This window comes from Indicator indicator, chromosome 1 (genome assembly GCF_027791375.1).
Source record: "Indicator indicator isolate 239-I01 chromosome 1, UM_Iind_1.1, whole genome shotgun sequence".
In the NCBI taxonomy this organism is placed as follows: Eukaryota; Metazoa; Chordata; class Aves; order Piciformes; family Indicatoridae; genus Indicator; species Indicator indicator.
Window position 1 is genome coordinate 31909260 of NC_072010.1, and position 15542 is coordinate 31924801.

Consider the following 15542-nt stretch of genomic DNA (forward strand, 5'->3'; position numbering starts at 1 on the left):
GAGATTGCAGGCTTGACTAACAACCATCATCTCATCCCTTCTCTCCTTCCAACAAGCCAGTAATGTTTGTGCTGTCCTTCAGCACTCCGGGGTGCATTTCTGAAAGAGCAGTTAGTAGACTTAAATGTCAAATAACTGTGATAGCTGGAGGTTCCCTGATGGAAGGGTAGCACTTCTATTGTCTCAGGGTAAATTTAGTCTAATTATCTCAGATGACACCAGCAAATCTCCTCCTCTTGGAGACATGCTGTTACTGTAGTAACTTGCAAATGAATATTGGACGATGAGTTATTAGAGCCAGTCTGAAGTGGTAAGTTTATGAGCACAGTAGGCAAGCATTTCTTCTGTTTCTTTTTCTCTCTTTCTCTCTCTTTTTTTTTTTTTAATTCGTTTCCTTATTAATTTCTTTTCCAGTGTGAATGTAATACACCAAATCAGCAGGTCAGATATAGGGCTCTGGTGAATTCTGCCTCCCCTATCAGAGAGACCAGATGAAGCACGGAACTATCACTTTGCTTTTAATTAAAGCCTATAATGATTTTGCACTGTGTTAACAGGCTTTATCCAAAAGACAAAGTGGATAAAGGATGAGGTGAAACTTCAGATAATTCTACATTTTGGATTATCTCTCTTTACATATATGGGTCACTCGCTACATCACCCAGAGCCACAAACATCATTGACTTGTGAGCAAGATGATAAGAAGTGTTTACATCCTGCCCTTCTGGAGCAAGAGCTGATAGCTTTGGTTTCTGTTATTTGGCTTATGTGGTGGAAAGGCATCAACCTTGCTTAGAACAAGGTATAAAATATTCGTCTAGTCCAAAGAGGAGAGGGTAAACATCTCCATGCTCCAGTGCATCAGCATTTGCAGTGCAACCTCAAATACTTTGCACTACAATTTGCTTTTGCTGCATTGTGCCTGGTCCTAAAATGCAGCAAAGAGAAAAAGATTTGCAAATCAGGTCCCAGAGGCACATCCCACCTTCCAGCCTGGCTCCTTCCAAATCCATAATGGCTTTAACCCTTCTGTGAGGCCCACCAGTCTGCCAAGAGAAGGTTCAGAATCTCTCAGAACTGAACCAGAGGTAAATGGCCAGATTAAACTATCAGAAAAGGAGGAAAATGGTATCTCTGACCTGCAGCTGCCCACCCTTTCCACCTCTGACAGTACCTGTAGCTCAGGATCTGGATTCATTCCCAATAGCCATCCACATTTCAAGTAAATTCCTTATGACAACAGCAGAGTCTGTCTCCACTCTTCAGAGTCACAGTGGAGACATTGGGTCCTGTTCCACCAAAACAGCTTCAGTTCAGCACCTCTCTCGGGTGCCTCTACAGAGGGTTTAAATGGTACTGGCAAGAGCTCCCTCATGGGCTTTTCCTTGAGGAACAGGAAGAGTTTATTTTCTTCTTATATTTTTTCCCCTTCATTTTAAAAGCCCTTCAGAATTTCCAGGAAGTCACTGTTTCTGTCAGAGGTTCCAAATCTAAGTAACAGAGAGTAGAAAGGCAACATGGATCATGGATAATGGTAGTGAGCATGAGCCTAGGGTAAACCTGTACTGAGCAAGGATGCTCTGGGCACTATGAGCATGCCTCATCCTATTTGTTCCTACAGTCCTGGTCTCATACTGAGTTGACTCAAAGCTGAGATGACTTTTTTTTTTTCCTGTTGTTAAAGATCTAAAACATAAGATTCAACCTTTGTTAAGCACTTGGAGCAGGCATTGGACAATTACCCCAAAGAAGGTGATGCACCTACTAGACCTCCACAGCTGCAGACACTTTAATTTCATCCACATGGTTTCCGTGCTTTGCATTTATTTTGGCTAGCAAATTACTGTGCCAAATGCTCCATGGGAATTGTCCATATGAATGATTTTGATTGTATCTACTCAATGTATATTAACCCTCAAGAAAGTAGAGAAAACTGTCTCAGGTAAGGTCCATCAAACAGCAGCTAAATCAGGACCATTTGTTTAGGTGTCCATGATTCATCTGCAGATTTGGCTGAGGGTCATGCGGGGGGTTGAAATTACCCCCAAAATCAAATTTCCAGACCAGCTCAGATGAAAGCAAATGAAGCTATATTTACAAGCAAAACTACAATCTAGAAATATGAAATGCAATGAATATGAACAAAATATTTATACATATTTACAATTTACAAACAACAGAAGAACGCCCCCTGGACAAAACCAGGGAGCTATCAACAGCTTCCCCCTCTCCCCTTTCAGACAAGGGTAAAAGAAAAAGGAGAAAAGCAGAGAGCAGCTTGTTAGTTGCTTAGTCACAACAAGAACACAGCCAAGGTCAGCAACAGCCAAGCAAAACCACCAGATAGTATCTGCTAGAGCAAGGAAGCCTAGAAAGAGAAAAAGTTAGTTTATACAACTAACTTGATGTTAGTTATCAGACCAAGGGGATTATTTAGACCTTATCAGTGCTTTTCTTTTGCATCTAATGGTAGTATTATTTACATCCTACCACTTTCTACTCGCTCTGTGGAAAATTTCCTAGGCATCAGCTGAAAAATGCCACAGGTAAACAGCAGTGCATTTCCCTTCAACATGAAACATTGGAAGTTTTAGTGTACTCCCACCTGGGCTGGGAATGGTCCATCAAACTTGATATTAAAGCAGGACACCTGGAGGTCATGACCTTGTTAAACACTTGTTCCAGTTTGAAGGGGGAACTTTGGCCTAGATCCTGACTGCAAAGACGGAAAGTAAAATAAATTACCACTGGATGCAAAAGAAAAATAATGATTATGTATATATATATATTTTCATATATATAAATATAATAATGATTATATATATATATATACAATTCATTGGATTGCTAATGGGAACATAGAGCAGAGGCATAAAGAGTACTTTTTCTTCTCTCTCTTCTTCTCGTGTCGCTTCTGCTTGTAACTTTCCTCTCTCCCCCATGGCCTTGCTGGGGTATCACTGTTTTGTCTGCTGTGTAAGGTAATGGGAAAAGAGGGAGGGAGTGGGGGAAGAGGTGAACATGTCCCCTGGAGCCATCCAGGGGGTTCTGAGGAGTTTCTGTGTTGTTTATAAATTGCAAAGATATATATTTTTTACATATATTGTATATTTAGCATATGTTCATTGCATTTCATAGTTCTAGATTGCAGTTTGCTTGTACATGTAACTTCATTCGTTTCCATCCCAAACTGAGCTGGTCTGGCAATTTGGTTTTGGGGGTAGTTCCTCCAAATCAATTGGGGAGTAATTTCAACCCACCACAACACTGCCGATATTTGCTCCTGGATGTCTCTCAGAAAGCACCCATGAGAAAGAAAAACTTTAGTATGGGTCTTGTTTATATTTCAGTATAATTAAATTCTTTTTGATATATTGAATTTGTCAAGTTTCTTGGTATTTTTGCTTGCACCTAAAGTCTGCATGACAGTTTATGCTGAAAAAAAACGCCCTTATTTTTGAAAGGCAAGCAAGAGGTTTTCATTTGAGAACGATGTCTGTCTTTCCATCTGGGATACATTCAAAATGATGGAACACGTTTTTGCTACATCTACCACAAAAAAACAAATCTCTTTGTTTCCAAAATAAAAACATGTGGCCTCGTCTGAAATTCAGGGTCCTCTAATACAGACAAGTGTGGACATGTACTGAAGCAGCATTTTTTTTTTTTTTGCATAACTCAGAGCTGTGTAATTAGCATGAAGCAGCCATTAACACATCCCGTGTGCCGTGTCACCATGTCATGCCTGATTATGTTGCAAAGTGAGATTAGCAAACTGAGCTTGAAGTTGTCCTCTTGCTGCCATTTGACAGTGGGGACAACAAATCCTTCCACTGCCAAAGGTGCAACTAACGTTCAGTACTTAAGGAATTCAACCAATGCATTCATAATGAATAGAATTTTGTGTAATTAAAATTTTAAATAAATCCCCGACATCAACCCTGGCTTAGACTTCGTAATTTCAGATACGGAAGTACAGCCTTTGACAAAAGAGGTTGAGGGCTTGTTGGGGTTTTATTCTCCATCTCTTTTGTTTCATCTGAGAGATTTACAAAGTCTCATTCGCATACTGAAAACCAGCAGAAGAAAAATTAAATGAAAAGCAGGATTAAAAGACTTGCTAGTTTTTTCGTGTCACCTTTATAGTTCTTTTAAGCATCTGTCCCTGTGCAGTGGGTGTAAGTAATGTGGAGGTGGATGTTAGTGGGTGGCAAAGCTTTTATGAGGCAGAAAGAAGCTGAGAATCAGAAAATTATTGGAGGCAGTTTCCATACAGATGAGAAGAAGCAATCAAACCCTGAGAAGCCAAGGAAGAGGAGGAAGACAGTGAGAAAACGGAATAAATGGCACATTTCACTGGCAAAGAAAATGCCAATTTTGTTTCAGCAGAAGCCCTGGAAGTTGCTATGGAGCTCTCACTCAAAGCATTGCACAGCTGCAGGCCTGGGTCCTTCCTTGTCCACAGAAATCTTTACATGAAAGCCAAAAATCCACCAAGTTTCCATGGCATGTTTCCCAACTGCTCACCTACCTACAGTTGATTGCATCCCTTTTTGTCCCTTGTCACACATAGGGTGGTGGAGGAGATAAGTGATGGCACATTATCAAGGAGGTCTTGTGTCTGGAGGTAAGATTGCATTTGCCCTGGAGAGCTGGACTTCATTCATGCCTCTGCCTGGAAACCTTTCATGATCCTGGAGAGTCATTTACAGCTAGCTGTTCATGGATGGCTGCTAGTTAGTCACTCTCCTCCCAAGTTGCTCAGCCTAAAGTCTGACACCTGACTTGCAGTTAGTTTAATTACTTGTAATTGCATCTGAGGTTAATGGATGCTGGATTTTGAAAACATCAAGTACTTTAGGAGGCAATTCTACTGGGAAAAAAAAACAGGTTGCATGATATAAGCTGGGAAATAAAATATGGTGAATACACTTGGATATTCCATCACTCCATGCCTAAACTTCTTGCCTAAACTGGGAAATAGTACTGCCATTGTACTTTAGCTCAACATCACAGGTATCACCTGACAGATGCCTGTGATGCACAGAGACAGCCACAGCAATATGCCTCATAGAAGATAAACTATATCACAAAACGAACTCTTCCCAGAGGCTTTTTTGTTTCTTTCTTTCTTTTTTTTTTTTTTTTTAACGAAAGAATGCAGTCTGGGACTCTTTTGGGACTGTTTTCACAAAGACAGCAAAAAGCAGCTCATCACCTTCCTCCCAGGTCCCACCATTCTTTTAAGTAAAAAAAAGTTCCAGAAAGGTCTAACCTGAACAAAACTGCATTTCCCCCCACTGTATTATCCTCATAAATGTTTGAAATAGGCCTGTGTTATGAGACTATATATAAATATATGCATGTGTGGTGAGGGACTTTTTAGGGTGTCAGGTAATGATAAGACTGGGAGGAATGGAAAAAAAATAGAAATGGGTAGATTCAGATTGGATGTCAGGAAGAAGGTCTTCACCATGAGGGTGGTGAGACACTGGAACAGGTTGCCCAGGCAGGTGGTAGAAGCCCCATCCCTGGAGGTTTTTAAGGCCAGGCTGGATGTGGCTCTGAGCAACCTGATGTAGTGTGAGGTGTCCCTTTCTATGGCAGAGGGGGTTGGAACCCTAACAATTGTACAATTCTGTGATTCTATGTGTGTTATAGAACTGTTTATATTAATTCCATATATATTTTATAGTCAGCTTGAACCAGGTGTTATCCCAAGCAATGCAAGCTTTACAAAGTTGTACACAATAGGAAACTGGTTCTCGGTTCTCAGAGAGGGGTCAGGCATAGGAGGAGACTGCATTAGCACAGGTGGTGAATTTGTACCACAGGCTGGGAGCACATAGCCTCTCAACCACTGCCTCCCTCCAGAGGTCACAACTGATGTGAGCACACATGGTTCCTACCAAACCTGTACATCCAGCCAAGAAAGCTGTGGCTGAGGAGGAAAGAGTTTGGATTCACAGAAGAAGCAGATATGGACTCCTTCATGGAAGGATGGTTAAGTTGCAACATCTCAAGGTGTGCTGAAGCTGGACAGGGGTAGAGAGGGACCACTGTCTGCTGGTTTGGGTTGGCTGACTTGCCCAGCAGCTTTTTTTCATCTCTGCTGTACTCTGCATGACACTCCACAGAAGCCCCACTGTGATGGCCTTCAGACTAGACCACTGAGTTCCCCAAGCAAATAGCCCAGCCCAAGAGCAAATTAATGAATGCCTGCAAAGTTGTATGTGATCACTGCAGAAAATGCACAGGTGTGAAGTGTCTGGAAAAGGGTGATAATTCACAGCACCTGCTCTGCTGTCAGAAACTCTTATTGACTGGGCAGTGAAGGAGTCCTTGTCCCCACCCCTTGGATGGTTCTCAGCACACACTGGCAGTGTTCACAGGCATGTAAAGGCTGATTGTTTTTTTTGCATGTTGGATGCATTACTGCAAGTAAAAGTATGAATGAAGCATCCAGACTTCCAGTATAAAACTGGGGGAAACTGCAAAGTGCCAAACGGTGGCATTTAACCTTCACTCTTTTATCATTCTACAATGTGGTGGTGTTGCTCATCCTTCTGTTATTGCAGGTCATCAGGGCCTGGGTCCTATCCCACAGCGTGGGAGAGAGTTTGTGGTGAGCAAATTCTCCATTTGCAAGTTAAGACTTTAATTGCAAAGCATTTAGTTGCTCAGGGCAGAAGCCACCTTTGCTGCCCCATTTGAAGCTATGCCAATGAGCAGCAGAGAAGCAGGGTTTGAAGGTCTGTAGTGTAATGTGTGCCTCCACTCCACAGAACCAGGTCCTCAAGAAGGAGGGACAGATACAGTGTGCATGCTGCCTTTGTTTCAGCTATTTTTACCATAACTTATCTAAAGTCTTTGATGTTTAAAATACAAGGATCCCTTAAAGCATGAGGAGCAATTCCAAAGCCCTCTCCTGGACTGGTGCCTCAGCTTGGTGCTGCAGAATAAGAGATATGCTTGTACTTCTTGGAGATCATAGAGATCTCTACATCTTGGATCTACCCTTCGACCTTTCCCTGGTTTTTTCTGCCAATTCTCTGGTGATTGGAGGTGTAATGGTGGTAGGGAGTCATGGATTTACATCCTCATGTGAACAGATATCCATTTGTCTCTCTACCTACCATGGTGTCTCCAGAGCAGCAGAAGAAGCCCATAGTGATACAAATGTTTCCTAACTGACATAGAGGCGCCCTTCTGCTCCTTGTCTAGAAACTAGTTCTGTGGGTCTGAATCAAGGATGGCTTTGGCATTGGATTTGTATAGAGAGCAGTGTCTGGAGAGATCATCCTTCAACCCATCTCATGGGATGAAGTGAATTGCACTTGGGGCCCTGCAAAGGCTGTGAAAGCAGCTGATGTTCTTCAGAGTTAGCCACCTACTCTTCAGGTGTGAAAGTTAGAACAGATTAATCACACCTAGACAGGTTTGTTGCATTTTCAGCAGAAAGTCTGTAGAAAGCCTGGAGCAGGATTCAGAATCCCTGTGTCCAAATGTAACCTTTTCTTTTCTATTCCTTTTTTTTTTTTTTTTCTATTCATAAGAAAAGCACCATGTGTTTATAAATTGCTCTTTGCCAAATGACTTGTTCTTCAAAAGACTTACACTGTAATAAGCTACATCATTAAAAAGAAATATTTCTGAGAGCTGCAGAACCTGGTTTCCTGCGGTTTGGTGTCTTGCAGTGGGATTATCTCACATCTAATGAGGAGCACTCTGGCTGAAGCCTTTTCTCCTATTCATAAGGATTCTGTCTCATGTGGGTTCTCTGGTGTGTATAATACATTTGGGATCAAACTGGTGGTGTTTATATTCCCTCCAATCTGCCCACGTGGCAAGCTGATCCTCTCTGGAGACACCGAAGGGTCATATTCTACCCTGGTTCCTCTTCTCACAAAACCAGTTGAACATTAAAGCCTTTGAGACTTCTACCATACAGTTCAATTTAACTGAAAATGGCCAACAGGCTAAAGGATAATTGAGAATAACACTGGACTGACTCAACAATATAATAAATCTAATTTTATTAGATAAACAGACAATAAATGATGGAAAGTAAATACCAGAGCAGATTAAACATGGGGAAAAAAAATGTTCATAAATATTTATCCAAGTATTTAAATACACTCAAGGTGAGCATTTTATTCCCATTTTGCATTTTAAATTTAGAAGTTCTATTCACAGCCACATGAAAGACCAAGAAGTGCACAGGAGTACCAATACTTACACTCACACCTCAAAAGTTAAAGTCAAAAGGTAGCTTTCAGTGAGACATTTTCTCACAGAGAGGGGGAATTTAAAAACTATTCTTTCATAATATTGCAAAATTTAGAATTTAAGAAAAAATAAATGACCAGTAATTTTAAAAAATCCAGACTTTAAAGATGATTCTCACCTAGAGAGAGAATAAAAATAGATCACATGGTTTGTGCTGGATTCCCAGAATTTTCAGTAAACTTGAACTGAACAAAGTCAGATCAAAAATATTTTTAAGTGATTCATGGAAATGTTTTGAAAATGTGAGATGTGAAAGAGAATTCTCAATTATTAGCACACACAGAGTTACAAATGAAGGAAAGAAGAAAGATACACCAAATAGTTTGCTTGTTGTAATTTATTTTTCCAGTTCCTCAGACATAGAAATATGTTTGTCATAAAGTGATTTTTTGAGATACTTACCTTTTCTTACCTTAGATACAGTTTAGATGGATGATCTACCATTGCTCTCAATCCTTATCAAATTAGGAGAATGAATTTATAAATTCAATTACATCCTCACTGGAAGTGGTTTCTCTGACTTTCGTAATCTTTGGAGAAGAATTACACACAGTCTATAAAGCTTCCCATTTCAAAACCTGATTTTGAATGTTATTCAAGAGGTTAATTTAAGATTCATCTTCCTAGAGGAGTTAAATAAAAGTGATAGAAGGCTGGAACTTGTCAAGTGGTTGAGAGGTTTATCAGCATGTGAGTATGAGTTCATTAGTTTTAATTAGTATAATCACTAATGTTGCATTAACAGTTTGGTGAGAAAAAAGTAATTGCTCACACCCACTGTATTAGATTGGGAGATTAAAATTCATTTTATGAGGCAATTAGCATTTCAGGGATTTTTTAAAAGGCTTTTACAATCTGCCATTGCAGTATCCTCCTTCACCAAAAAGAGTTTAAATTAACCATAACTTTCATCCTAATGGGATGCAAAAATTAATGTAGAATTAAGTGTGAACCAGCAATCCCATCATGATAAGAAGGTAGCTAAAGCCACAAACCTCGATTAGTTTATAATGACTTGCTTTATTTCCCAGACAATGATAGCCATTTATCTGTTCTCAATTCATTATCTTCTTGGAGAGTTTATATTCTTGAATTTCCCACAACAAAACAAACAAAATAATGAGGAAAGGAGAAGTAGCACAGTACTATTGAAGTAATAATTCTCCAAAGAATAATCTGCAAGGTTCAATAACAGGGCTTAAATAGTCAATTATTCTTCATGTTAAATGTCAGAGGAAGAAGAAACAGCTTCTTCTGAAACCCAGTGCTTTGGGAAGAATCATGAATTTCACAGCAGCCCAAATCACGACCCTGCTCTGCCTATCACATCCCTTAGCAGCTATTGACAAAATGAGAACAGACATCCAGGACCTTTTCATTCTGGTTGGCAAGGAAGTTCTGATCAGGACAGGTGACCTTCCAAAGGCTGCCTTCCAAAACATGCTGGAAAGCAATAGTGCAAGATCTAGTGAGAAAAACTAGTTATAGTAAGAACATTTACTTTTATGTCAAGGCTGTATTGAAAGGCATTACAGTGTCCACAGAGAGATGGGACAACCTGTCTGGCACCTGCTATACAGAATTATGCTTGTGCCTGGTTACAAAAAATGTCTGCTTAAAACCCAGCTGAATAAAGGCCCAATCTGCCCAATCCATGAATGTGGCATGGAGAAGAACAACTGTTAGAACTATACTGTTCCTGTAATTTTGAGTACATACATTAAAATGAGCAGATATGGGGCAGTGTAATGGTCTAGTGTGAGGGCTAACCTGCCTGCTCCCCCAACACAAAAGTGAGGGGAAGAGTAACACACACAACTCAGGGTTGAGATAAAGAGATAAGAGTTTAATATAGCATGAGATATCATGAGCACCATGCTTAATTAGATTAGCTAATAATCTAATTAATCTAATAATCTGTAATACAATGCATGAATACCTCATCTTAACCTATTTGCAGAAGAAGCAGAGTGAAATACAGGAAAAACCCAGCATAAAACAGAAAAGCCAAACCCAGCATAAAACCCAGCAGCTACCTGACTGCCACTTGTTCTGCCACCATGCCTGCAGAAAAAGAGAGCCTACACCCAAGAAGCCAGAACCCATAAGCAGCAACCAGAGCACGAAGCCTCCCATGTTGCAATCTGAACTTCAAGCCCCATAATGCTTTGCTCCAGCTAGCACTTTCATTTTTTTGAAGCTGGTGTGACTGCAGCACAGTATGAATAACAGCAGCAGGTTCAACTCAATCCATGACAGGCAGTATTAGGGGAATTACATGCATTTTCCTAAAACATATGTTAAAGCAAAATGTATGTAGGTATACAAAGATGTAGGTAGCCTTAGTTCTTATACTCCCTATAAGCCTCTCCAAATGAGTTCAGAAACAATGTTGCTCTACATTTGAGCATCTGAAGTTCAGGTAGCCAGACTACATCTCCGCCTTTGTCACTCTGGTGGCAGCCAGTGCCACCTCTAGGAGATTAATTACTCCAGCTAAGATCTGAATCTTCCACTAGGAAGGTCTGCCTGCCTTCATCAACTGCAGGGGCAGCCCAAGATAACCAGGTTTCCATCTCAATGGTTGAAGCAAGTACTTAAAATTGGATAGGATGAATCATGACCAGCATGCCTGTGCCTTAGGGTTTGCCTGTGCACAGAGTTATTGTGGAGAGCCATTGCTCTTCCTGAACAGTATTGCATGTAAATATACTTTTGGTTGAATAAGACTCATTTCTCTTCAAAAACATCTACTTGACAGAGGCAGAGTGGTTTGCTTCCTAGTCCTCATGTGGAATCCTTCTGCAAGAGCTGCTGCTTTTTTAACCAGCTGCCCTACTTCAATTCAAATTTACTTTAGTGTAAAAATGCCCTAAATTCACCATCCATCCACCTTTGAGACTAATTTTAAGATTTATGGAGGTAAGCACATCAATTAAGCAAAAATACATTGACAAACACATACACACACACAAGAACGCATCGTATACAATAAAAAGTGACTTTTATTTCACAACTTATGGGTGTTATAAAGCACATTGTTTCAGGAGGAACGCTTGTATTTGCCAGTGTGTTTCATTAAAGAATAATAAAGCCATACATATTTCATTTCCTTGTTCTGAGCTGCAAGAGCCTTAACTATATAAAATGCCCCATGCTGTCCTTGCTTTGTTAGGTTTTTTTTTTTTCTTTTTAATCATATTTTCCCTGCTAAACTAATGAAATTGCTCTTTAAGCACATACATCACTTTCATTTGAAGTGACTTACCATGGCTCAACTGGTTTCTTTCTTCTGAAGAAGAAGGAGGTAACTGCCACCACCTTTTGCTATGCAGATCCAGGTCTGGATTGCCCTGATCTCCAGTGTGCTGCATTCCTGGCATTCCCACTCATGTTATTTTAGGTGGGGAATTAGGTGACTGATGTCTGTGGAGTTTGCAACTTGCACACCTGCATGAGCTCCTGGTTTACCTGCTATTACATGCAATTTCTCTCTTCTTTTAGTATGCACCGACCCGTTGTGCAGCTGCCCAGACTTCCACAGAGCAAGGCATCCTTCCTCCCTGCCATCACCATGAAACAGTACATGACCCCCAGCTTGTTCCCTGCACATGCCCACTCTTTTCCTGCCCATGGGAAGGGCACCTGGAAGTGGTGGTGTCCCACCTGAGACAGACCCACCGCATCAACATACTTCAGGGAGCAGAGATTGTCTTCCTGGCTACGGACATGCACCTACCCGCACCCACAGACTGGATCATCATGCACTCCTGCCTTGGCCACCAGTTTTTGCTGGTTCTCAGGAAGCAGGAGAAGTATGAAGGCCACCCCCAGTTCTTCGCCACGATGATGCTGATCGGCACACCAACCCAAGCTGACAACTTCACCTACCGGCTCGAGCTCAACAGGAACCAGAGGCGCCTTAAGTGGGAGGCGACCCCCAGGTCGGTGCTGGAGTGCGTTGACTCTGTCATTTCAGATGGGGATTGCCTTGTGCTGAACACTTCCCTGGCTCAGCTCTTTTCTGACAACGGAAGCCTAGCGATAGGAATTGCAATAACCACCAGCAAAGTTCACAGTGCAGAAGCTGAAATGTGAGGGGAAAGAGGGGGAACAAAAATGGTGCTCTAGCTGCCTTGTGAGAGCCAAAACTTGTGGACTTTTTGGGGGGGTCTCAGGTCTTTTATGGTATTTAGTACTCGTCCACAGTGGGCATTATGTAAACATCCTGTGGTTACAGTCTCTGTGTAATGTATTTACTGTTTTGTTAATACAATTTTATGAGAAATTTTAAAGAGGCTAATCGATTTATTACTCGCCCTCCAACAACAGTGGAAACAACATTCTCTCCTGGAAAGTGCATCCAGGGTGATTCACAGAAACTTTTGATCTGAGCATGCTGTGCAAGTCTTTTTCCTTCACTGGCTGACTAATTGCCTGGTATTAAGAAGAACCCCATGCCTGATAAAAGGTAAAGTATTCCAGTAAGAGACAAGAATACCCTGTTTTCCATATTAGCAATAGTGATTTAACTCTTACATCGTGGTTACAACCAACCCTCAGGGAGACTGCAGTTTCAGATCTCCCTTCAGCTTCTGAGAAAGCAACCTTCACCACCTAGACAATGCTACAGCTTCAGAAGAAAAAGTCACTGTCTCTGCTGAGCTGGGTCCTGAAAAGCCTCATCCTACATTAAACTGAGGATGACAACTAGTGGGTGGTCAGTGTAAGCATGGTTAAATCTCGGTCTTTTATCATGAAGGGCAGCAGGAGGCTTGCTAGATGGTTTGGCTCTAGGATGGATATAACCATAGCCAGTCATCAGTACATTCAACTGTCTAGTTGCGATTTCCTTAAGCATTCAAAAAGAGATTTTCAGAAAATGAAGTATCATGACAGTCCTAAGTTGTGTACCGATCTTAGTATTGAATTCTGTGGCACTTAGACCCACAGTGTGTGCTGCTAAATATTGATTTTCGCAGTATCACAGTATATCAGAGGTTGGAAGGGACTTCAAGAGATCATCAGGTCGAACCCCCCTGCCAGAGCAGGATCACTTAGGGTAGTCCACACAGGAATGCATCCAGGTGGGTTTTGAAAGTCTCCAGAGAAGGGGATTCCACAACCCCCCTGGGCAGCCTGTTCCAGTGCTCTGTCACCCTCACTATAAAGAAGTTTCTCCTCATGTTGAGCTGAAATCTTCCATGTTCAAGTTTGAAGCCATTGTTCCTTGTCTTACTACTGTGAACCACCGAAATGAGCCTGGCCCCATCCACTTGACACCCACCCCTCAGGCATAGATGAGATCCCCCCTCAGTCTTCTCAAGAGTGAACAGCCCCAGGGATCCTGGTCTCTCACAATGCAGCCAGAATATGTTTGCAAACTGGCTATGAGATTTGAAATGGTCTCCTTTAAAAATACCCTTAATTTTCCCTCTTCCATATGCTTGGAGGATGGTGATGGAATTTTTCTTCTGCTGAGGATGTTTTACAGATGACAATGGTCACAAGAAGGCACAGGCTTTTCAAAGAATTTCTCTTGGATGACTCCTTGGGGAGAGTCAGAGGCAGGTGCAGGCCATCTCCTGACAGGCTCATCTACAGTCAGGCATATTTCCTCCATAGCCAATAATAGCAGTGAAATCCAACCACAGCAGATGATGTGTTGGAGGAAGGGGGCTCTGCAGTGTGACACACAAGAAGCATGGGAAATTGTCTTTACCTGTTTTCCCTTCTACCTGTCTATGGTTGCAGCCCAGCTGCTTTTGAACCTTTTTTTCAAGAAACATCTGGGCAGTTGGGTCATTTAGCAGCTAGATAGACTGAGGATCATTGCTTAAGTCCCTCAGAAAACCAAGGAATGAGGGAAGTAAGCTAATAACAGCCTTTCAGTGTTTCAAAAGGCATCTCACTGTAGGTAGGTTTGGGTAGAGAAAAGCACTGATGCCCACCTCTCCCACCTGCTGCTCTCCTGGGAGTTATTATAAATGATGCATGAAGGAAAACAAATTACAATTTTCCTGAGATGAATGCTACAGAGGTAATGCCCTCTGAGCTGCAGATGCACCTCATGCCTCCTTACCTGGGCTTTCGTAACAGGTCACCGCTCAGACAGAAGCTAAGGTCTCTTCAACAGGCTGCTCATGACCACACAAAGCTGAGGTCTGAAGAAGACTCAGTCCCTGTAGGAGTGTGCAAGGGCCTATCTTCGCAGCAATCCCAACTCTGATTGGGAAGACATGGGGAGCTTGCTGGCTTGCAGTGTTTCACTGGAACATGCAGGCTCCAGAGTGGCTTGCTTCAATGTTAAATATTCAGAACCAGAGACTGCTGCCCTTTCCCTGAACGATGGCAATAAATAAATCATTGGCATTTTTGTTAACTGAAACTGGCTTCTCCAGCTCTTCCAGGAAATATTCTGCTGATGAATTAAAACAAAGCAAAAGCAATAAAGCCCCAATAAAAACAGTTCTTCCAGCTTAATATTCCTGAGGTCTTTGTACACCACAGTAAAGATCTAGTGCAATGCTGCTTTTGTCACCTGATCATAATCAGGTCCAGGGGGAGGGATAGTCCTCGGATATTCACGGGTTCCAGGATATTTACGTCTTCCTAGCTGGCACCTTTTTTCCTTGAAATATCAACTGGAATGAAGAATGCACTGTTGGTATTTTGGGGCATGCCCCTTGCCAAAGCACCAGTGTATTTCTGGCAGGATGAGTGTGACAGCAAGAGCTTTCTGGGATGGGCATCTTCATCTCTTTCCAGCATTCTGGTTATTTGGTTTCAATGGAGCAGGAGGCACAGTGCAAATGTGACCTCCTTGACATGTGACCTCCTCACAACCCATCTGAACTTCTCCCAGAGCTTTCTCACAACCACACCAACAGTTTAGTCTTTCCATTTCTTTCCCAGTGCCATCCCTTGTCTGGGGACTACACTTCTCAACCTGCTCTCAAGCTCTCAGCCAGTGTTTCACCCTTTGGCTTGCATGGCACTTCTTTCATTCCCCCACTCTTGACCTTTCAATGCCTTTTCTTAAATTATTATTGCTGCTTTTTGCAGACAACCAACTCCTTGCCCTGTTTCTCCACAGCTGCAGTGCCTCAACTCTGTCAGGGATATCAGAAATCCAGATATATTGGAATACTAATGAAAATCTGTCCAGAAAGACTCCCAGTACAGAAAAGAACATGTTTTGGGGAGAAAGGAGATATGGGTGCCTAAATCCAGCCTTCATAAGTATCTCAACA

The 15542-nt window shown here is 41.8% G+C and overlaps 1 protein-coding gene across 1 annotated transcript in view; it reads left to right on the forward strand.

Moving 5' to 3' along the window:
* Nucleotides 1-12387, forward strand: part of SIAH3 (siah E3 ubiquitin protein ligase family member 3) — a 51229-nt gene extending 38842 nt beyond the window's left edge. The window contains exon 2 of the mRNA XM_054389588.1: nt 11794-12387. Within this exon, the coding sequence (XP_054245563.1) occupies nt 11794-12387 (594 nt within the window). The remainder of the gene's footprint in view (nt 1-11793) is intronic.
* The last annotated feature ends 3155 nt before the right edge of the window (nt 12388-15542 follow it).